Here is a 22,463-nt window from a genome sequence, read left to right as displayed (position 1 = left end):
GGCCTTCTAACAGAGCCACGTGGAACCTTGGCCTGACCTCCTCCACGGAGAGGGGAGGAAACTGTCTACTAACAACAACTAGGTCTCCGTGGTATCCCTCCCCACCGAGAGGCTGGCATAACCTGTGTTCTGAGTGCTACCCGGCAGCTCACCTGTTCCAACATGTCCTTGGGCAGATCCTCCTGCTCATCCATGGTTAGAATTGCTCGTTTGATTTCATCATTGGATAATTTCAACCTGGAGAAAGAATGTTTTAATTTGCTGTGACTACTCAAGCTGATATTGTTAACAATTTAATACAAGATAACTCATTTTGCTACGCCACTTGCCAACCTTCAGGTACCATTTTCCTCAAAATCTCTCAGTGAACACTTTATTTCCTGACCGTGTTGCACCTAAAAATAGTATTTTGAAATGGCTCTAACATTCCTTCTGGGCTTTGTAATGCTCTGCTGACACAGAGAACAAAGCTGTTATGTTCTACCATTTAGTTTCCTTAAGCAAGAGATTGGAAGATGAGAAGTTAGGGAAAACACCCACACACAACTATTTAATACATAGTATTTACGAATTGCAGGTCAAAGAGGAAAATTAACTTTTTAACTTGATTATGTGTCAGGAGTGTTTAAGGTTTGCTCTCAAATTAAAAATGCATGTTGAGAATGTTATTCTTAAAAAATGGAATAGTTGATATACAAAATAACATAGCTGAGGCGTGTTCATATATGTTAGTTCATTTTGCATTCAAAATAACCATGAAGATTTTTTTTAATAGAGGGAGAAACTGAGGCTCAGAATGGCTGAGTGACTTGTCCAAGGTCAAATGCATACAAAGGCACAGTATCTAACACAAACCCAACACTGTTGATTGCTAATCCCAAATTCTTTTAACAAATAATGCTTATCTAGTTAATATCTCATAGGGAAGGATTTGAGCAAAAACTCAAATCTGATTTCTGTTTTCCTGTCTACCATTAATTCCTATGATTTACTCATTTATATGAAGGATTTATGTCTTGATTATGGCAGGACAACAAAGTGTTGGATGTGAAAAAAGATGAAATTAAAACATGCTTATAAAGAAAAAAAAATGCTTGTAAAAATATGTTTTTTTTTAGATATAACCAAAAGTCTTAACTAGGGCAAAAAATCTTAATCAGATTATTAGCTGTTACAAAAGGGTCATTCTTTTGTCCTGCTTATAAGCATCAGACCCAGACTTATTTAAAAATTCTTACTTCCTTATAAGCTACCACTAAGGTCTCGTATTAACATTATTTGATTCATTCTTCTTGTTTATGATCTTCAAGAAGAATCACATTTAGGACAGAGGATAAAGACATAAACACACAAATATAGAGCAAGGCATACAGCCTTCATGTGTAACATCTGAAGGAAGGGGCTCTGGCATCAGACAGGTTGTAATCATGTCTTGTCTCTGACACTTCCTGGTCAGTGTGATCTTGGAAAAAATTTTTTCTTTAGCCCCAGTTGTTTCATCTATACAACAAAGATAATAACAACTATATATTTTTTTAAAAATTAAAAAAATAAATTTTGTGTATGTAAAGTGAAACAGCACATGCAAGGTGATTAGCACAGTGTCTCACTATAGAAAGGGCACAATAAACTATGTATATTTTGCAAGGCAGATATTTCCACCCAGGAAAAAAAAAAAAAGCAGCAATACTTATGTAACATTAATATTCAAGTGCAGCTATTTGATCAATAAGTAGGCTTATCACGAAACTTCCCAAAGTGCTCTCAGAGCCATTATTTCACTAGAGTTTTCCTCTCTGTCTATAGCACCCATTATGCCCAAGAGTATTAAAAAAGATTCAGAAGTCATGGTGCTTATTTTAAAGGTGCTTATGTTTGAGATGGTTGGATGGCATCACTGACTCAATGGACACAAGTTTGAGCAAACTGCAGGAGACAGTGAAGAACAGGGAAGCCTGGCTTGTTGCAGTCCATGGGGTGGCAAAGAGTTGGACATGACTGAGCAACTGAAACAAATGTTTGCAAGAATCAGATGATAGGCAGAAATACTTCACACAAAGGCTACCTATGCTCTGCCAAGAGGGCTGGATGAGTGCACGGGTGGCCACAGAGCCCATGAGGAGGAAAGGACCTGGGCAAGACACAGCTCATTCTGGACCTCTCTTGCCTGTCCTTTTCTCTAGATTTTGACATGACCTTGTTAAAAGCATCCATCCTGCCGTTGATACTGCATGTTGTTTCATGTACCAATAAGTAGGCCAATAGGAAGGAACAGATTGGGGAATCCTACTGTATAAATACTACTCTATTTCGTGCTTTCAAACCCAACTAGAGCACCTAAGCAGCACGCCAATTTGTCCATGTTCTAGAATAAGACCTGTTCTCTTCCCTAGTCCAAGTCGTAGCACCACCACAACTCCTGGGCTGTGGACAGAGACTCTGGACCAGACTTCTCCAGGTTGGTTTGGTCTGGAGACAATCATTTGCCATGAACATGGTCACTAGAACATCATGATGTAAAACCACCCAACTTAAATGGCACAATTAAGTCAATTTGGCATGGGTGAAACATACAACAGGGGAAAACTCTATCCTGGCTCAAGATCTCCATCACATGGACCCTGGGTAGCCCAAGACTTCAGGACACTAAAGACTCTTGAGTCAAGTGAGGGCAAAGACCATGGTGTAGCCAGCAAGGTCAAAGAAGTGCGATGTGAGGTAAGGTTGAAACTGCCATGAATGAAAACCAGCGGGCTGTGGAAACATCTAAAATTATCATGAGAAAAGCTCCACTTATTTAAAAAAAGATTAGTTCTGTGTCCTTTTCATACCAAGTGGGAGAAACCACTTTATGGTGTCTTTCTGCTGAGTCCTTCTGTTTTCCATTTAAGAGAAAAGGAGTTGAACATCAGAGTGAGAACAATACTTGAAGTATCAGATTTGCATTTCATTAGCTCCCCATATGGAGTGCAGAACTTCTTGCTTTTGAAATTGTATATATTTATGCTGTTCAACCCCCTGAGGCTGTCTGGACTAAACACTGGCACTAATTCATAACAATTTTGGTTTTTCTTAATGTGGCCCACAAAGAGACTTGAGACTTTAATGGCTAGTACTTAAGAAAATCTACCTGTCAACATCCTGCCTTGCACGTGGCCTGTGGGAGCTGACAAAGCAGCTGTACCTTTGGGGAAAGAGGAGAGGGGTCTATGGCCCTCTGGGAGGCTTCTCTAGGTTGCCAAAGAGTGCTTAGTATCGTCTGTCATCCACCGAATGAGCCGCTAATCTCTGTAATTGAAGGACCCTACCAATCCTAAACTTTTAATGGCTTTGAGAGCTTGGCAGTGTTCCGGCCTGCAGGAGGGTGGCAGCTTGTGAGACACCCACTTCAACTCGCTATGCAAAGCAGGAAACAAACTGGCCATTTAAAACTGGTATTTAACTCCACCTTGCTCCACTCAAGTATTTCAAAAATTCTCCAAGAGACCTGGAACATCCAGGTACAATTAAACTAAGTTAAGGATGGGTGGCTAGATCCCCTGAGCTCTGTTTCAGTGGATTTAAGCCAAATCCCTCCACTTTAAGGTAGCTTTTTGTGGTTTACTGCACCCTAGCTGTCATGTTACATGAGCATCTGGAAAAAAAAAGAAAAGAACGGCAGAACACTTCATAAAAGTGTATTTTAGGTGGGTTCATTTTGCAATACAAGCCAGCTTCTGAGATTCTTATTTTTCTGTTTTTCTTTTTGAAAGGAGAAGAGAGGTATGTTTAGGGAATAAAGCCGAGGGAACTGTAAGTTGCCACATGTCACCTATACACATGCAGCAGAGAAGCTGGTTGGTTCTGCAGGGGGCCCGAGGAACAGTTCTCCAGCATACCATGTCCATTCCACCCACTTCTCAGGTCTGTGACAGGTAGGATTTGCGGTGGCCTGAAGCACCCCACCTTCCAGACAGCCTCTTTCTGGGTGCTGAGAGACCCTGGCCTCTCACGCTAGGAGCACATGCACTTTCTCTCCTGCTTGGACCCTGCGATGAGGTGGGCTTTCCTTCCGGCTGAACTTTTTGGCTCCAGGTGAGGCTGTGGAACCTATGCCTGGCCAAATGGTCCATGAACCTCTGCAGTGTGTGGGTAAGGAAGAGTTTTTAAAGACAACCAAACACTGCAGACGTGCACGTTACAATACCGCCCACAGAATATGCCAAGGGCTTTCGCTGTGGTGGAATTCAGTATGATGACTGCATTGCTGGAAATTAAATTCCCAGTCAGCAAGATGAGACTCAGATAGAGGGTCGTCAGACATTGGGAACGCAATAAGCAGAAAAGAAAGGCAGTGTGGAAAGGTAGGAGATCTTGACATCAACTTGGAAACACTCCTACTCGTTGTCCCCAGGCACAAAGTCAGTCTCCAAATGCTAGTGACAGTTTCTCTCTCCAGTCCGTCCCTCATCAGGTCTTAGCTGAGCCACAAAAAGAGCTTCCTATCTGATGCCAGCCTATGCCTCCAGTTCTTGACCCCTTCCAACCTATCCTGCAAACCCATGAGATCAAACTCATAACCTTACTGAGACAGTGCTCTTCTCTGGAGCAAAAGGCTCTGGATCCCCTGGGAATATAATCGGGCCACTGACTGAGCAGCTGCCGTGTGCAGGCACTCTGTTAGTGCTTCTCACACGCGGGGTTCTCATTCTTACAAGCCTACCACTTTCATTACCCCCATTCTATCGACTGACTCTGGTTGGACTCAGGCTGTTAGAAAAGCACCAGACCTGGATCTCAGATGTTCCTGCCTGACCTAATTTAATCCAAGTGAAAGACTGCAACCAGAGCTCTTTACAGCTCGGCTTGAACTCTCGCCACCGCCCCCTGCCTCTCCAGCCCCCCGCTGCCTTTGCTCCTGCATACCCTTGGAACTGCCTCCCACCCCCACCCAGGCCCACTTTCTCAGGAAAACCCTGCTGCTGTCCCCTCTCTCCTTGGCTGGGCTCCCCATCTCCTTCCTGCTAGAGCAGTCTAAGGCCTGCATTGTTCACAAGTCATCTTGCCTGTGGCATTTTTCTTCTCCAATTAGCCATGTGCTGCCAAAGGCAACAATGCAATCATAAGTCTTGGGACATCCTATGGCATCCAGCACAGTGCCAGGCAATTAAACACTCCAAAGTGACAATTCTACGACAAAAAGCATCAAAGCATCAAAAGCATCTTTCCCATCCTTGAAGCCCCTTGCTCCTTTTGTGTGTAGTCATGCATCGCCAATGAAAAGAAGAGTGAAAGCAAGGTAAATTGCTGAGTGGTTAAACAACTAAATAAAAAACAAATTAGTTCTGCTTCATTTCTTTTACCTTTAGCTGTCCTGTGCTCTCCTGAAGAGAGAGTAAAACTATTGAGCACTGAGCAGAAAAGCATGTGGTCCTGACTCCTCTGTGGCAGAGAAGGTTTTAGACCCTGATCAATAAGGCCCAATTACCATAAGGGTAACTTGGTCTCAAAATCAGCTTGTCACACATAATACATTTTCAATATTCTGTGCTCATTGTAATACTTATTCATTAAATTTGATATTAAAAGATAATTTAATAGACATAAGACAAGTTCTTAAAATAGTCTACTAGAGAGTTTAGGCACATTCACATTCTAACTCACCTTAGCCTTTGACATTTTTTATGTAACAAGGGAATGACATATGACAAATTTGAAACAATCCCTCCAATAATGGGATGGGAAATTTGCCAGAAAGAGTTGTAACCTTATCTATAACTAGTGTAATTACCCTCAGTGGCATCTTGTACTGAGAATGATCTGTCTACGAGGAACTGGGTCACAGTTAGAGCTCTTAAATACTATAAATATTCAGAGTGATGGCTCTCTTTGCCAAGTTGTTTTTAAAGGGCTCTTCTATGCTGCAAAAGCACAAAATAGAGGGGGAAGTTCTGCTGCTGCTGCTGCTGCTGCTGCTAGGTCACTTCAGTCGTGTCCGACTCTGTGTGACCCCATAGACGGCAGCCCACCAGGCTTCCCTGTCCCTGGGATTCTCCAGGCAAGAACACTGGAGTGGGTTGCCATTTCCTTCTCCAATGCATGAAAGTGAAAAGTGAAAGTGAAGTCACTCAGTCGTGTCCAACTCTTAGAGACCCCATGGACTGCAGCCCACCAGGCTCCTTCGTCCATGGGATTTTCCAAGCAAGAGTACTGAAGTGAGGTGCCATTTCCTTCTCTGGGGGGTTTAAAAAAACACTCTTTCTAACTTTTCATTTAATTTTGCTATTAAGTAAAAATGTTATTTGTAAAAAGAAGTTGTAACAAAATAAATTGTACAGTCTATAGAAAAAAGGTATATAGACCTTCAAAACTATCTTCAATAGTGTCCTCCTGAACACAAGTGGGGATAAACACAGGGCCTAGCCATTTACACAGCTTCTAGCCAGAGGCAGAAAAGCAAGTGCTAATAGGATGTTTCACATTACCTTACCAGTTGTATTAAAACTCAAGGGGGGTCTTACCAAGCTTTAATTTCTCTTTCTCTAAAAGAAACATTTTCTCCCTAAAGTAATATATATCTGGCTATCAATCAAGCTTCTATGCTGCAAACCAAGAGCAGTGCTTTCTGTTAAATTTACTCTAAGACTGTATGAAAAATAAGAACTACTATTTTCCATCTTCACTCTTCCTGAAAGAGAAGTCACCTTGCACCAGCTTCGATACATATTCAACATTTTTTCCAGAGTGTAACCAACGTGACTTAGATTGTACAGAATGCCCCAAACTTCAGGGTTCTTTACATTTTCCTTCGCCTCCTCAACATTAGGTATCTCTGCCTAATGTGAAAGTCCTTTTTAGAGAAAAGATTCAGAAAAGCTACTTGAAATGCCCAAGACCAGCTGACACATTCCCTGAAGCTATTTATAATCGGATTCCAGGCTCCCAAATTTCCTTTCTTTTCTTCAAGCTCTAGGACCATGATGGTTCATCAATTATGAAAAATACTTTTGAACAGGGCTGACTGGATAAGTTAGCATTTCGCTGAGGTTTATTGACATATTTTTAGTCGTAAAAATGCTCACAAAGAACATGAAATAATATAATCTGAAGTATAAAAGGGTGACTTAAGAAGGAAAATGAAACAAAGAGGCTTCATGGTGGGTGCTGAGTCTGTGACAGTGTTATTTCAGTGACCAAAGTATTAATAGCTCTAAAGCCGAGAAGTATAAATAACATTAAAGTCCATTTTACAGGCTCTCTGGAAAAACCAAGCAAAACATTGATTTGAGATGGTCTGCTTTTTAAAATTTAGGAGTCTGTGGAAATTAAACCCCAAGAAAGTAGGCAACAGCTTTGACATATTCCATGAGGGAAAGTAAACACTAAGAGTCCTTTTCACCTTGGACAGAAGAAATTCGGAGAGCTGACCCTCAGGAGAGTCCAGGTAAAAGAACGAGTCCAACCACGTGGTTTGGGGCCACATGATAGAAAACCGGGTCCTACCAAAAATGTTGAGACAACATCAACAATACCTCGAGAGAAGGATGTTGCAATTCTGAGCTCTCCGACCATCGATCACTGAAAGCTCTCTGACTTTAAGTTTGGAGCCCAGGGTGTCATCAATGGCATCTGCTTCTTTCTATAAAGAACAGGAAAGAAATCCATCAAAGTCAAACAGGGACATTCCGACTTCAGACACAGTTTTCCTTTATATTTGGTGTTTACATATACACACGCACACACACACAACTGAGATGGTGAGGAGGGGAATGGAGGGGGGTGGTGGGACTGAAACAAAGACTAAAATCTAGTCGACAAAGGAAAATAACAAGAAAAGCCGACCACCCACGTTTGAAAAAGCATTATTTGGAAGAACAAAGTGCTTCTAAGTTGAAGATGCATAAATTATCAATGAGCGCTACCCTCCTTTTGTCCCCCAAATCCCAATGGACAGCAGACAGAAGGACTGTCACTATGAATCAAGCTCAGCTGAGGCGTGCCCCTGCCGGTCCAGTCATTTGCAGGGCCCATTCACCTCAGAACCATTTGCATCCTGAACACTCAGAAAGCTGAACAATAAAACCTCCCAAACATCCTCATGTGCAATAGGAAGCTCCCAGGCCCAGATGGTACCTTTCATTACCCTGGAGCCTGATGGACAACAGGGAGTGCGCAGTTCAAGGCGTTAGTTCAATTTACTTCAATTAACAATAAAACACTACTCTAACACTCTGCTGCTGTGCAGAGAGTTGTAAGCAAGGAGGGCCATAATTTACGGTGGAAGAGGCATAAGGCAATTATACACACAATATCTTCTGAGTAAACAGAGCGTCGAGGTAAAAACAGACTGATTTGATATACAGCGAGTCTGATTTTATGAAAGGTCAGGATCAATTTAAAAAACAGATCATGGCATTTAAAAATGTAAGGAAACCAAACAGTTCTGGAACTGGATAATGGTTTAGGAAACAAAGGCAATATGGACCAAACTTTAACTATTTCATATTGTGCAGAGATTTCAGGCATACCTCTAAATAGTCAGTGAAGAGTTGAAACCCAATGTGGAATTAACTAGACGTTGCATTACCCTATCAGAAAAAAACCCAGGAAAACGAAGACATTTTGAGCTATAGTGAGCCAAGGAATTATATTAAGCAAGGTGGGGGTTTTAGCTCACTTACCTGCTTGGAGTTACTGTTCACAAAGAAATCCTACAGCCATGGCAGAGGCATGGAAAAGGCAAATAAGATACATGCAGTTCAGAAATCACAGCAACACACAGGAAAGTCAAGGAAATGAGTGACACCAGGTAAGAGGTAATTTATGCCCCAGGAGCAGCAATGAGAGTTGATGAAGATGAGAGTCTGGCTGAAGATACATTGACAAGAAGCATTCAGGTTCAAGAGAGAAGACAGCAGGTGCTATACACAATTTTCAATGGTGGCAAATCAAATTCAGATACGAAAGGACTTAAAACACCCTCAAATGAGTTCAAGTTGGGGAAGGAAAAAAAAATCCTCTTTGAAAGGACCTTTGGGCTCCATGTATTTAACATGACAATTGAAGCAGAAAATACAGATCAATTGCCATCAATGTGAGGAAACTACTAACAGCAAAATATATATATTTTTTGAGTGGATAGAATAATCTTCTGTCTTCTTGTGTTATGAGAAAGAATGAAGAAAAGAAAAAAGACAAGTTCAACAACAGGTCAGTAAAACCAACCCTCAGTACTGCTTGAAAGTCCAAACAATGCCTGTGCGTGCTCTGGGAGGTATGAGGAAAAAGACAGAATTTCCAATTAAGAGACAATAATTGATTCATGGGCTACAGAGTCATTGGTGGTCCTGTCCCCATTGCCTCAGGACTGTTGTTCATGAGACAAGGACAACAGTGTTTGTTTAAAATAGTTCATAGAATAGATTTGGAGTGAAGAAGGGAAAAAGGAAGAGGTAGTTGGCATGTTATGAGAAAGTCACAGCTTTCTTTGCATATTTTTGCCATGATGGCATGAATAAAGCTTCGGTGTGCAAAATACACCCCAGCTTTCGGGCCAACTACTTGCACAACCAGCATTTACTCAGCAGATTCCTGAAGGCCTCACTGGTCCTGGCAGCACTGCCAAGGCCAGTTTCACACAGATGAGCTGTTTCACATCATTCTTCGAATGGGAAACAACACGTATCCTCCCCTGGCTCCACCCATTCAAGGAGGGATTACTTTTCTGGAATGGCATTTAAAAAAATAAATTGATAACCACACGAAAGCTTTCTTTTCTCTGATGTCACAGTTTTATTTTGTTCCTGTTGTAACTGTCAAGTTTTTTTTACCCTGAAACTCTTCAGGACTCTTTCCCTGTAAAAGCAGTTTCTCTTTTCAAGAGCAGAAAAAACTCTAGTGTAGTGAACTCCATGAGGTCGTCTTACCCTACTTTTCTTTCTTAAAGAGACAAGCTGCAAGCTGGATTTAGACACCGTTCTCCCTGTCTGGCCTTCAAAGAAGAAACTTGTATGAAGGCCTCTGTAACTCATTCTCCCCAAGTTCCCAATGTCAAGAAATTAAGACCTCTGACCTCTACTGTAGTGGGCTACAGAACCAGGCCTCTAGCACTTGCTAGGAATGTGACTTGGGGCTCAGGTTCACTCTCTGTACAATGAAGTAAACAACTGGATTACTATTGTGAGGATTAAATGTGGTAATGAAGATATGGTATTTTGTACAGTACCTGTCACATATTTATGAGCTCAACACTTGGAAGCTGTCATACATTACAATTATTTTATCTTTCAAGACAATGATCAAGTCCATTTCTTTGCCTATTGCTCTGCTTCTCAGTTGAGCTGAAGCACAGCTGGTCAAGATCTGTTTATAACCAGCAGCAGCACTAAATGTAACAGTTAATAGCGAAGTAATTTATCTTATCTTTTGCAAGGTGAGGATGAGGAATGCCATGGGAAAGTTTGGCTAATTGGAGCTTGCGAGATTCCCCATTTTTAAGAGTCCTTTACTCATCATATCGTAAATAAAATCACAAAGTTTCTTAGATAGAAATGTTAAAAATAATTACGTTTCATTTCAAATAAGTTAATATTCTCTTTGAAACTAAATGATTCACTAATTGGTTTGGGCCAAACATGACAGGACTATCTACATTTGGCTCCACCTAACAGGATGCCTGATTTTTCCAGATGATTTTTGGTATAGGGATTAGGATTTGGAAGATAAATAGGGAATTGGAGCTTGCATTTTCAGGAACCAGTGCTGATAAATTCCTGTAGATAGGGTTTCACCATGTAATAATGACTCACCATTTTATAGACAATGACTTTTACATGAATGGTTCTTAATCTTTTTGAGGTTGAGATCCCTTTGTAATTCTGATAAAAGCTAGAGATCCCTCTCCAGAGAAATGCATGCACTAATATTTAAATAAAACCCTGTATTTGATTAACTCTTACCATGTTGTCCAGCTATAGAACCTCTACCTTCTACTGTGGAACTAAGAAAAGCCATTATTTACAGTTTTTACCTTCTGCCTTCATGTATCATGGCTAAAGATCGAGCTTATTGAATCAATGTCATAAATGATATAATTGTTCAATGTTAGAAACTAGATATACAGAATAACAAAAAACGTAAAAAGAATAAAAAAGGAAATTTCTTTGCCCATCCATAAGATAAATCAGAAGATACCACGGAATATTCCAAAGGGGACCCCAAGAATGACCCCAACAACTTGGATACTACATGTTAGCAGGAGTCAGATTCTAAGCCTAAGAGAGTGATTATCTTTTGTTCTCTATCAGAGCATAGAGGCTTTGAGATACTATGTGCTGATAACAGAACTATGAAGAAGGGGTGTCCCCTGGCAGAGTGAAGAAGAGGAATGGAGACAGCCAGTTGCTCATTTGTTGTGACAGAAATACATGCTCCTTTAGATGTAGTAACTTCATTTTCACTCTGCAAACTGCATAGATAGGGAGAATGAACTTATAACATCTCAAGATGAAAATTTCCCACAAAATGAAGGTAAATAGTTCAAATGTATCTGAAATAGTGCTAATATGCAATGTGCTACATTATGTGTTAAAATAAGTCTTTTGTGGCTGGCTTAGAAATCATGTGTAATACAGTTTCAGTGAGGAAAAGAGGTTCTGAGATTTAGGACACTGACTTTTAAATGAACTTCTGGAATGTGAGCAGGGGAATAACTGCATGCTATTAAATTCCATTTCGTGTGGCATATAAGCTTACATATTTAGTTCTGCACACCTTTGACATTCACACTGAAAAAAAATCCTGAACAGAAATGGTCTTGTTCTTAAAACTGGAGTTAAAGACAGTATAAATATCTGTTCAGTTTTTAATGACTCAATATTTCTCATATCAACAGGGCATATCTTGTGTGTGTGTGTGTATATATATTAATGACATCTCCCAAATGTCATTAATCAGTGTTCACCTAAATTATAATAATCTGAAGCTTAAAAATTTTTTTCATAATCTTACTCCGTGTAGTGTTCCTATTACATGCACACAGACAATGGTATTCATGTATTCTTTGCCTCTCTGAGAAATTTACTTGGTCACACACTGGCTGAAATCCTGAGAGTCTGGTCAGGGTTATATAACTCTGGAGGGAAGAAAGAGAAGATGTCACAGAAAAAAAAAAAAAAAGGTTCCCAGTATTCATTTGGGAGTAGAAAAGAGAGCAGTTAGAGTGTGATAATAATTATATAGAGCATTGCCAAGACTAAAATGAAAATGCATAGGTTTGTGACATTGCCACTAGTTACAAGGCTAGGGGACATGATGACATAAACCCTGTTTCCTTTATCCTGTGTGTTCCTAACTAGACTGCTTTCATCTTTCAATTTTCTTTCAACATTCAATAAATTAAATGGAATGGCTGAAATTACCTTCACTTGGGAAACACATTTATGGTTTAAAAATTCTCATCTCACATTTTTATACCAAGAGGAGAAACATAACTTGAATCAACTGAGCAAGTGTGCTAAAAATTTTCTCCAGGAAGCACTCTTGGAAATGTCACAGATGATTCTACTTACCAGTCTACAACTTAGTGTTAACTGCAACTGAAATGTTCTGGTCTAGCCTGACTGGCATGACTACTGATTACTTAAACAGAAATTGGTTGCTAGGAGACAATTACTCAATTGCTAGGCTTTCTGCAACCCTGTCTCTTGGAGCTCTTGAGAGCTGTCCACATATTTGTCCCAGAGCATTTTGGCAGCATCCTTCTGCACCTTCTGCTGAAAGGCAGTTAATTATGAGTCTTGTAAACTTGGGTCTTTCAACCACCTGCCTTCACAGTAAACGTGATCCACAAGCTCAGACTTGAATAGAATCATTTGAAATAGATGCTGTTTTCTCTTCCTTTTATTTACTTCTCTAAGTTCCCAAACCTTCATCTTGGGCAACCAGAATGGACCAGTATTAATGACTGAAAATGAAGTAGGGAATCAATGGAATGTGCGATGAGGTCAGAAGATAATTCGAATCTACTGGAAACTGGCTAAAATGTCCTAAAAAGCCCAGAATAAACCTTTCTGGGATATCAGAGAGAGAGTGCGTGTGTGAGAGAGTGGAAGAGGCCTGTTGTGACCATTCTGCAGTGAGTCTGGTCCAAGTACCTGCCATGCAAGAGCTCTCCACACATCCTTTGTTTGTCCCTTGAAAGATACAGTATCTTGCTTTCAACTGGACAATGTCCTATCTTCTTTTTCTTCATTTTCCTTTATTTGGCATGTATGACATGGCACAAGTTTGCCTTCATACTTTTGTGGGGGCCAGGTTGAGAGCTCCTATTTTGGAGTCATGCTGTCATGGTAGGCAACCACCTGCATTTTTGTACTTTATAAAAATAGCATAAAGGGTACCACAAGGAAGTGTTCCCTCACTTAAGGGAAAATATTGTAGCTAAAAGACATACTAGTTTTCCTTCTCAATTTTAGTCTCATCAAAGGCCATTTTGAAAAAGAAAACCAAAAAGAAAAAGAAAAAGAAAACCCTCAGATGTTGTTTCTCTCCAGCCTCAGTCACTGTTCTCCCTCGGGGCCTGGCAGTTCTGAGACACTCTTTCTTGGGAACCAGGCCAAGCCTCAGCAGACTAGGAAGTCTGCTGCTTGTCTGAGGATGCTCCACCCTGGGCGTGATTCACGCAGAAGGTAAGGGCCTCCCAGTAAAGCCTGAGGAAAGCCCCTGCACAGATGCCCGGCCTCTGCCTCTGTTCAAGGCGCAGTCTGCGCTCCTCCTCAGCCTTTCTCTCCCCCAGTGACTCTTAGAGCTTTTTTCCCTATGCTCTGGGACTCACTTTTCCCCTTCCCAGATTTTCCCATTGACTAAGACCCCACTCCACCTTTTCCTTGTTTTTCTGAGACTCTTGGCACCAGGCCACTTGGCTGTGAACTCTACTAAGATGCCCTCTTGAGGAGTGAGAGGTACCACACCTATGTGACCGGGGTTCACGAGATGACGCTGCCTCCCTGGCCACATCAAATTGCACGTTCTCACGACTATCTCATTGCTCACTTTTCAGAAGCGCCGCGGGTCTTGTGTGTCCCATTGCCATCTCCACAGCTGCTCAGCCCTCACGGCCCCGCTTCTGAATGGATCATGTTCCTGACAGAGTAAAAACTTCCCCCTAGGTTCTATCAAGCTGCCGACTTACAGTCACTTCCCACCTCCCAGACTTTCGAAGGTTCCTTCTACTCAACGGCCCTATCACAATGTCCTAGTGTACAGCAGAGGAGCATATTCAATATCCTGCTGCAAACCATAATGGAAAGGAACATGAAAAAGAATAAATACATGTATAACTGAGTCACTCTGCTATACGGTAGAAATAAAACACAACATTGTTAATAAAAGAAAATAAAATTGTCCTAAAAATAAAAAAGGCAGTCCCTTTCTGATAATAACCCCTTGAGATACATAACTAAAACAGCTTCAGAAATGAACACTGGGAGTTAGGTAATTCTTCTACTACTATCTTCACCTGGTGACCCCTTTGACTAAGCACAAGTGACAAGAAGATAGACTCCTTCCACCAGTGGAGACAAGGTTGTAGACACCAGAGTATGATTCTCTCCAACAAGGAGCTTGTATGCCTGCAACATGTACACACATGCACACGTGCATGCACACACACACAGAGGCACCTAGTCACACGTGCAGACCCAAGTGTTATGCTATTTGTGGGAACATTTCAGGGTAGACCAAACGGCCTACACTTAAGATGCCCATCACAGCATGGTTAAGACAGATGGCCCAGGGATCATGAACAAGAACATGAACTTCTTAACTTTTAGCATCTGGAAGGCACAAGCTCTTACCTGTTGTCTTTGATAAGCAGAGAAAGTTCTCTCCAGGTCTTCAAGATCTAGAACTTTGAAGACTTTTGTATCATCAATTTCGGCCCATACTGTTCCTTCCAGTTTGTTCTGCAAACATCAAGTTAATAAGTGCTGGGGTTTATAGTTAGACACAAAAAGAACAGATGCAGTTATTTTTTTTTTAAAAAGTGCTGCTCTCCCAAATTTTTCGCTTACCAGATGCTCAGAATGAGCTGGCTTTAAATAACTTGTCATTTATTCCAGAAGCTTTATCACTTAAATATCTGAGCTAGTGAGAACCCGGAGTCTATGTGGGAAAATGAAACCATTGGAGAGCCAGGGCTGTCTCCCTGTCAGGGACAACACGGTAGGCTGCTAATGCTGTCCGTGAGATGGCAAATGTGAGCAGATGGCTTACCTCAGGCAGCTTAGACCAGTTGAAGGATTTCAGGGCATTTGTGGGCTGAGGAATGTTCTTCTTCTTGAGTGCCAGACCCAGGGGGGCACCAGGAGGTGGCATGATTCCCCCCAAGGGAGGAGGCCCCGGGGGAGGAGGGGGGCCTCCTGGGGGGAGGGGAGGAGGCGGAGGAGGACCCATTCCACCTGGCAGAGGTGGAGGTGGTGGGGGAGGGAGGAGGGACCCTGGCAGAGAGGAAGGAAAGGGTCCCCCGGGGGCTCCAGGTGAGGGTACAGCTGGGAGTGAAGCGCAGACAGCCCTCTGAAAAATAAAGATAGGAAAAGGCAAGGTCAGTGGGAGAAGTAAATACACCAGACACTTTGAGAGTCCGACACTCTGCCTAACATGTATGTTACAGAGAAATTCACACATCCGAGACTGTGGGCTTCAAGGGGCAGTTGAGTCGAAAGGACGTGTACATGGTACGCTACGTCTCTCACTGTGGCACCATCCTCCAGTTTGGTTTTCATGATAACAAGTTTTCATTTTAAGAAGCTGATGTGATCTCCTCACTCTTGTGAGAGGATCTGCATCGGAGAACGAACACCCCCACCCACCTCTGATAACGCGCAGGCTCAGCAGAGGCAGCAGGTTGTACAACCGCTGTGATGGGCCAGGAGAGGGATCAGGCTCTCTTCCTGCCCGCAGGGCTGACTACCTAAGGATGGGGCTCCGGGCTGAGGGGGCACCAGCAGCCGCCCGCCGCCCCTGGGCCGGGGTCTTACCCTGTTCAGCTCGTGCAGCTGGGCCGTGAGGTCCGCCACCTGCTGCTTCACTTGCTTGTGCTCGGTGGTCTCTTTTTCCAGTTTCTCTTTCATTTTATTTAAGGTCTGCATCATCTCTTCCTTCTCCTGGGTCTTGGCATCACACTCTCGCTCTTTCTTTTCCAACTTCTGTTGTAACTCATTGTGCTCTACATAGGAAAACAACTGGACATGAAAATGGTGTACTCTTCAAAGCTGAAGCATTTTTCTCCAAGCAGGAAACTGATTGAGGTTGACTGGGAGACTCTTTATTAGGCAAATATCATTCCTCTTCTCCATTGAAGGGAGCAACTCATGGGCTCAGTGGTGCTCGTGCTTGGAGGGGGCTTTGGATGAACAACTTTATCAACTACATCTGTAAAAGGCGGAAGAGGCCCTCTAGCCACAATGCCAAAGAGGGGACACAAGCATGGGCAACTATCTGTGGAGGTGAACATTGCCTGCTTGATATTTAATTCAGAATCCTGTCCTAGAAATGGCCCTTTAGCCACACTATGGAAAGTCACTATTAACAGGACTTCTTTTCACAACTTAAAAATGGGAACGAGAGAAGGCCAGTGTTCATTAGCTGGGTTTGCTGGCTCATGTCCAACTAGTGGAGGGGCTAAAAGGGAGGATACTGCTCTGGGAGGAAGTACGGCTGCCAGACCCAGGGTTTGTCCCAACATGGACAATGCTCCCAAAGTGGAGCCATTGCTCCCACTCCCCTTGATGGCCCCTTAGACTTGAAGTGCTGTATGCTCTGGCATAACAATTATTAAAATTTGGGAAGGCAAGTTTTATCATCTCAGTATTAAATACCTTCGGAGCAGGATTACCTACTGAGCATGAGAACCATAAGAGAAGAAAAATTTTAGCTCTTAGCTGTGGTTCCACTGACTCCCCCAATCCTGCTATAATGGAACAATGCATCCCATTTTGCATAATGTTTGATTATGCAGCCAACACACCTGCTGACTCCAGCACTGACAAGAGTGATGTTCTTTGAAAAAGAGGACTAATGAGGTTTAGGCTGCACATTTTTATTTCAAATACTTGGTCCCAATCCCTAGTCTTTTTATATCAATAAACCCAGAGATAGAACCCACTGGGACAGAGCTACACAGAGTCGGGCTCTGTTTCTGAATTTGATAGCACATTTAAAATGCTTGCTTTCTCTGTCTCTTTCTCTCTTCTGCGTCCTCCAAAGTCAGAGTTTGCAGAGAAGGGTTTAAGTCACTAAACTCCTTGGATTTTACCAGGCTTGGAGTTAAGATAACCGTCAACCTACGTCTACCACTCTACAGATGCTTCCCTGACTTCTTCAGCAACATCTAAAAACTACCCCACTGCATCTCCCTTTCCTTCTTCTATCTCCCTTTCATTCCTCTTTGATAACTGGGTTTTTTTTTCATTTATTTTTATTAATTGGAGACTAATTACTTTACAATATTGTAGTGGTTTTTGCCATACATTGACATGAATCAGTCATGGATTTACATGTGTTCCCCATTCCTCCCTCTCCATCCCACTGACAACTGTTTAAGACCTGACTTCCTATTACTGGTCATTAGTCTTTGACAAATCTGACTAAGCCTCAGAACCACTTGAGAGACTTTAACATTTCAGAACCCCCAGATCCCATTCCAGCAGTCTATTCTATAGATCAGGGATAGGGCTTAGGAACTTTCCTCTGATTGACCTCGGCCCTTTCCTCTAGTACCACCTCAACTGCCTAAATCCTACAAAACTTTCTGCCATTTGTTGGTGGTGGTTTAATTGCTAAGTCATGTCCAAGTCTTCAGATGCCAGCCAGGCTCCTCTGTCCATGGGATTTCCCAGCAAGAATACTAGAGTCAGTTGTCATTTTCTTCTCCAGGGGATCTTTCTGACCCAGAGATCAAACCACGTCTCCTGCATTGTAGATGGTCTCCTGCATTGCAAGTGTATGCTTCACTGCAGAGCCATCAGGGAAGCCCTCTACCATTTATTAGGCAAGTAACAAATGCCAGGCTCTATGCTCAAGTCCTTGTATATTTCATTTAATCTTCACAACAACCCTATTAGGTTCAAGCTTGACTTTGCAGAGACAGACTGGAGGAGTAAAGGACTTAGCCTACTCACATACCAGTCAGGGGCAGACTGAGACTCAGACCCAGAGCCCAGTATGGCACCTGACCTGGCAGCCATTCAGGACATTCCTGCTACATGAATGACTCCCAAGCTTATGTCCTAAGTACTCTCTTCAACTCATACACCTGAGTCTCCGGGCTTCAGGGTATATTCCCCAAAACATCACTCATTCATTGACCATCTTCTCAGGTGTAACTCTCTCTTTACCCTACAAGTTAGGGTAAACCAGTGTCTCTATTCTTTCTGTAGCAGTTTCTGGAATTAATTTATAAAAATGTATGTGCAACCTCACTTATTTAAGACCAATCTGAATTCATATGATGAACCTGTAATATAATAGAACTTCATATTCTGTATTTTCCAGTACCAGTGGTGAGACTGCTTTTCTGCTCAATGGACAAAATGTGATATGAGAAAAGGAAATGCTTCAGCATCTTGTGGACTAGCTTTTCAACACATTGAATATCAAGGCGAGTGGTAGTGTATGTCACTGGTGTGAATGCGTCACTTGGATAGGGAAAAGGAAGTCAGTGTGCCAGCAAAATGCAAGAGTAGTGGCCAGGAGTATGACTGTTTTCTCAAAGGGTCCAACTTTAACTTGCTAATTTTGAAGGAGGAGAAAAGTTCCAACCATTCTGTGAGTTGTTGTCATGGTGATGGGCATGACCCCCAAGTTACTTGATGCTAAGTGTTGATATCAAAGACATATTGAAACATTCATCAATAGCTGGCCTGTTAAAATTTCATAACATGTACGTCTACAATGGTCAGTGATTTTCTGCATGATTTCTCTTTTTATAACTGGTGCCAAATTAAGGTCAAATGGAGAATTGGACTGCTGAAACCAAGTGGTCTGAACTTTTCTTTCAAAATTCTGGGTAATCCCTGGGTGTCCCTTATTATATTTCTTAAAATCCAGTGTGCATTAAAGAGCAGTTATGGGGAAGGTTGGCATGAATGGTAGTTAAGAAAATCTGAACTAATGAATACTGAACAGCACATGCTTAAAAAAATGCAGATGATTATAATAAAAGGATAAAATATTGAGGAATCAACATGACAATTAAGATAGTCTGATTCAAGAAAAACTAGGCAGACTGCCCTGAAGACATGATGGTGGGAAAAGGCTGTTTATGCACCAATGTCAAAAAGAAGCATCAATGCAAATTTCTAAAATATAGAGTAAGGAGAGTTGTCCAATAACCATTAACACAACCTCTTTTCTTGTCAGCACTTCATCATTTACCTTTTCTCATTTTTTCTGCTTGTTCTTTCCACTGCTTAACTTCATTTTCGTTAACCAACCTGTATAATAGTTAAAGGAGCATTCATTACAAAAAGCACAAAAGACTGACTGCTAAATGCATGCTTTCTAGGTACAAAAATTGTTTAACACAAAACAAGCCCTCAGCATGCTTGAGACCCATTTTAAATCCAAAAGTTACACACATATATTACATGTATACATATAGGAACTCATATCTGACCTCCAGAACACTTTAGTTCTCTCAACTGCTATTTTGAAGTAAGATAAAACAAATGTCTTACATTGTTGCTGTTATCTCAAGGGCAGCAATACAAGAAGCAACTTACATCCGGACGACATTCTTGATATTAAAGTTTTCCAAAGGTGTGGAGTCAGGGTCTTGACCTTTGTCATTCTGAATAACTATTTGCTGTATAATTCTATCCAGGAGTAGCCAGTACTGAACTGTGTTGCCACTTCTCTTGTCTAAAAAAAGAAAAGAACAGTGGAAATACTTCAAGTGGTTTCAAAACTTTAATGAATATTTTTCAACAGGGGTCACCCACCAGTCAAAGAACCAGACAAAACCAGGCTAGTAAACACTAGCCTTCCCAAATTCTGGAATCTGGAATCATTGATCATTTACATGATTGAGAGGTACTTTTTAATCCCCTTCTGCATGTGTTGTAAGGCATATATTTATTTTTAAAATCAAAGTGAGGTATAATTCATTTTATTCTGAGAGCTTTATAACACCCCTTAAGCTGTGCAACAACTTTGTTGTTGTTGTTTAGTCACTAAGTCATGTCCGACTCAGACTCCATGGACTGTAGTCCACCAGGCTCCTCTGTCCATGAGGTTTCCTAGGCAAGAATACTGGAATGGGGTGCCATTTCCTTCTCCAGGGATCTTCCGATCCAGGGATCAAACCCGTGTCTCCTGCATCAGTAGGCCGGTTCTTTACCACCAAGCCACCGGGGAAGCCCGCAGACACACTGGACCGTCAAAAACCAAGGTCTGGAATCCCTGGTGTGCACTCAACCTAAGCCACACTGTTCAGATGACAGAGGCCTCTGAATGATGTCCCCAAGCCACAAACACATGTAAATCACAAACACACTCACAAGGCATTTGGAGGCAGTGGTGCAGGATGGACATGAAGTGAGGGTAAGCTTCACTGTGGGTGAGCCTCTTCCTGGTCAGTTCAAACATCTGAGTAGCACTTTTTGTGTCTATGTGAACCTGTTTCATATAAAAAAGAAATCTAAATCAAGCATTCAAGTTCTTCAATTCCTACAAGGTAAGGTAAGCAAATCCAAGGCAAATAGAGCCTAATCCTGCCACTTAGGTAGCAAAACAGAAATGTGATTTTGCTCTTACATTACACAACTCTATGACACACATTACAACAAGGAAATTTGTGAGCTGCCGAGTCAAAACAGAATAATTGTACGTATACGTACCAGTTCAAATCTTTTGGCAAATTCTAGCTCATCTTCATTTCGGAGCATTTCAAAAAAATCTAAATGCCTGAAAGACAAAGACAATTTACTAAAAGTAGAACATCCTATAAACACAGGCACATAGGAATCAGGACATAAATACTAAGACCTTTCCTAAAATTTCAGAGATATCTCTAAAAGAAGAATCACAACAGAATTAAAATGCCTTCCCTTAACTATGTGCTAAGGAATAAAAGACATCATGTATCTCAAATGAGATCATTACAAGAGACAAATCTAAAAGCCTAGGAGGCCTGGCATGTAGAAGACAATTCATAAAAGTTTTCAATCCAAAAGCAACCAAATCCAGATTCTACTCACAGAATCTCTTCATGGAAAAATAAGTCCATATAAGTAACTTGCTTGACCACTGAATTAAAGATTACAGAGCAATGGTCATGCCTTTCACTTATTCATACAAATATTTACTGAGCCCCTAACTATTGATACTGGGGATGATTAGTTCTGTGGAGACAAATACATGCAGGTAAAGGGAGTAGAGAATGATGGGGGTGAGGTAAGGTAAAGAATCTGAACACAGTGACTGGAAAAGATCTCTCTGCACAGGAACAAGCAATTTGGACATCTGTGGGACAATCTTTTAATGCTGAGGAAACAGTAGGTGCAAATGCCCTGAGGCAAGTCTACATGATCGTAGACTATCAAGCAAAGAAGCAAGGTGGAGTGCATGAATGAGGGAGAAGAGTGGTAGAAGGAGAGACCTGAAAACTTGTAGGGTATGGTAGAAATCGTAAAATTTACAGATAAGCAAATGAACAGGGAAGTGGATATTAACATGCACAGAATGTCTATCAAAGATGCCATGTGATTCCACATGTTTTACAGTAACATTTCATAAGAGCCCTTAAAGATAGTGTTGTCATCATCATCACTATTTCTTCAGGTATAAAAACAGTAAGGTTCACAAAAATTGAGTAACTTGATCAGAACACATAGCAAGTAGGCAGCAGCACTAGGATATGGATTCCCATTTAATCTCAAAACCTACACTAAGTTCTCTACACAATCTGCTGCTTCTTTCATTGAGAAAGTCTTAACTAATAAAAACATCATTACCTGGTCTTAACATTTTGGTACAATTTCCTTAGGTCACAAGTAGTTCAGACTGGCACTATACACATGGAAAACACATGAACTATCTCTTGTTGTAACAGTGTGACTTACCTATCTAATGTTGAATTTTCATGTTCCCTTAATTTATCTATTACAGGTTGAATTCCCAACATCAGAAATTCATAGCGAAGATGAAGTCTAAAGTCCAAACTTTCCTGAAAATAGAAGGGTGACGGAATACTTTTTAAGCTCTTTAGAGAACATACTTGTTAGTATTTTTTTTAAAAATTGTTCTTTAACAATACATGTTTTAGATTGTGACACAGAAGGCTCTTACCACTCCTGCGCCTTGGCTTAGCACTGCATTGATGAAAGACATGATGGCAGTCTTAAGACTCACTTCATCTCGATATCGCCCCGTGCTCTTATCCAAGTCATTAATTAACGTCTACCAAGGATACAAATGTGAAAACA

General features: G+C 41.4%; 1 protein-coding gene across 1 annotated transcript in view; it reads right to left on the bottom strand.

Moving 5' to 3' along the window:
* DAAM1 (dishevelled associated activator of morphogenesis 1) overlaps positions 1–22,463 on the bottom strand; it is a 177,974-nt gene that overhangs the window by 22,973 nt on the left and 132,538 nt on the right. The window contains exons 7-17 of the mRNA XM_065940564.1: positions 22,327–22,437; positions 22,101–22,204; positions 20,877–20,943; positions 20,538–20,655; positions 19,761–19,899; positions 19,414–19,472; positions 16,017–16,204; positions 15,253–15,552; positions 14,835–14,942; positions 7,512–7,618; positions 153–237 (exon numbers count right to left, since the gene is read on the bottom strand). Of these exons, the coding sequence (XP_065796636.1) occupies positions 153–237; positions 7,512–7,618; positions 14,835–14,942; positions 15,253–15,552; positions 16,017–16,204; positions 19,414–19,472; positions 19,761–19,899; positions 20,538–20,655; positions 20,877–20,943; positions 22,101–22,204; positions 22,327–22,437 (1,386 nt within the window). The remainder of the gene's footprint in view (positions 1–152; positions 238–7,511; positions 7,619–14,834; positions 14,943–15,252; positions 15,553–16,016; positions 16,205–19,413; positions 19,473–19,760; positions 19,900–20,537; positions 20,656–20,876; positions 20,944–22,100; positions 22,205–22,326; positions 22,438–22,463) is intronic.

The sequence above is a fragment of the Muntiacus reevesi genome, chromosome 7, assembly GCF_963930625.1.
Source record: "Muntiacus reevesi chromosome 7, mMunRee1.1, whole genome shotgun sequence".
NCBI classification, from domain to species: domain Eukaryota; kingdom Metazoa; phylum Chordata; class Mammalia; order Artiodactyla; family Cervidae; genus Muntiacus; species Muntiacus reevesi.
This window is presented reverse-complemented; position numbering and strand designations above follow the sequence as displayed.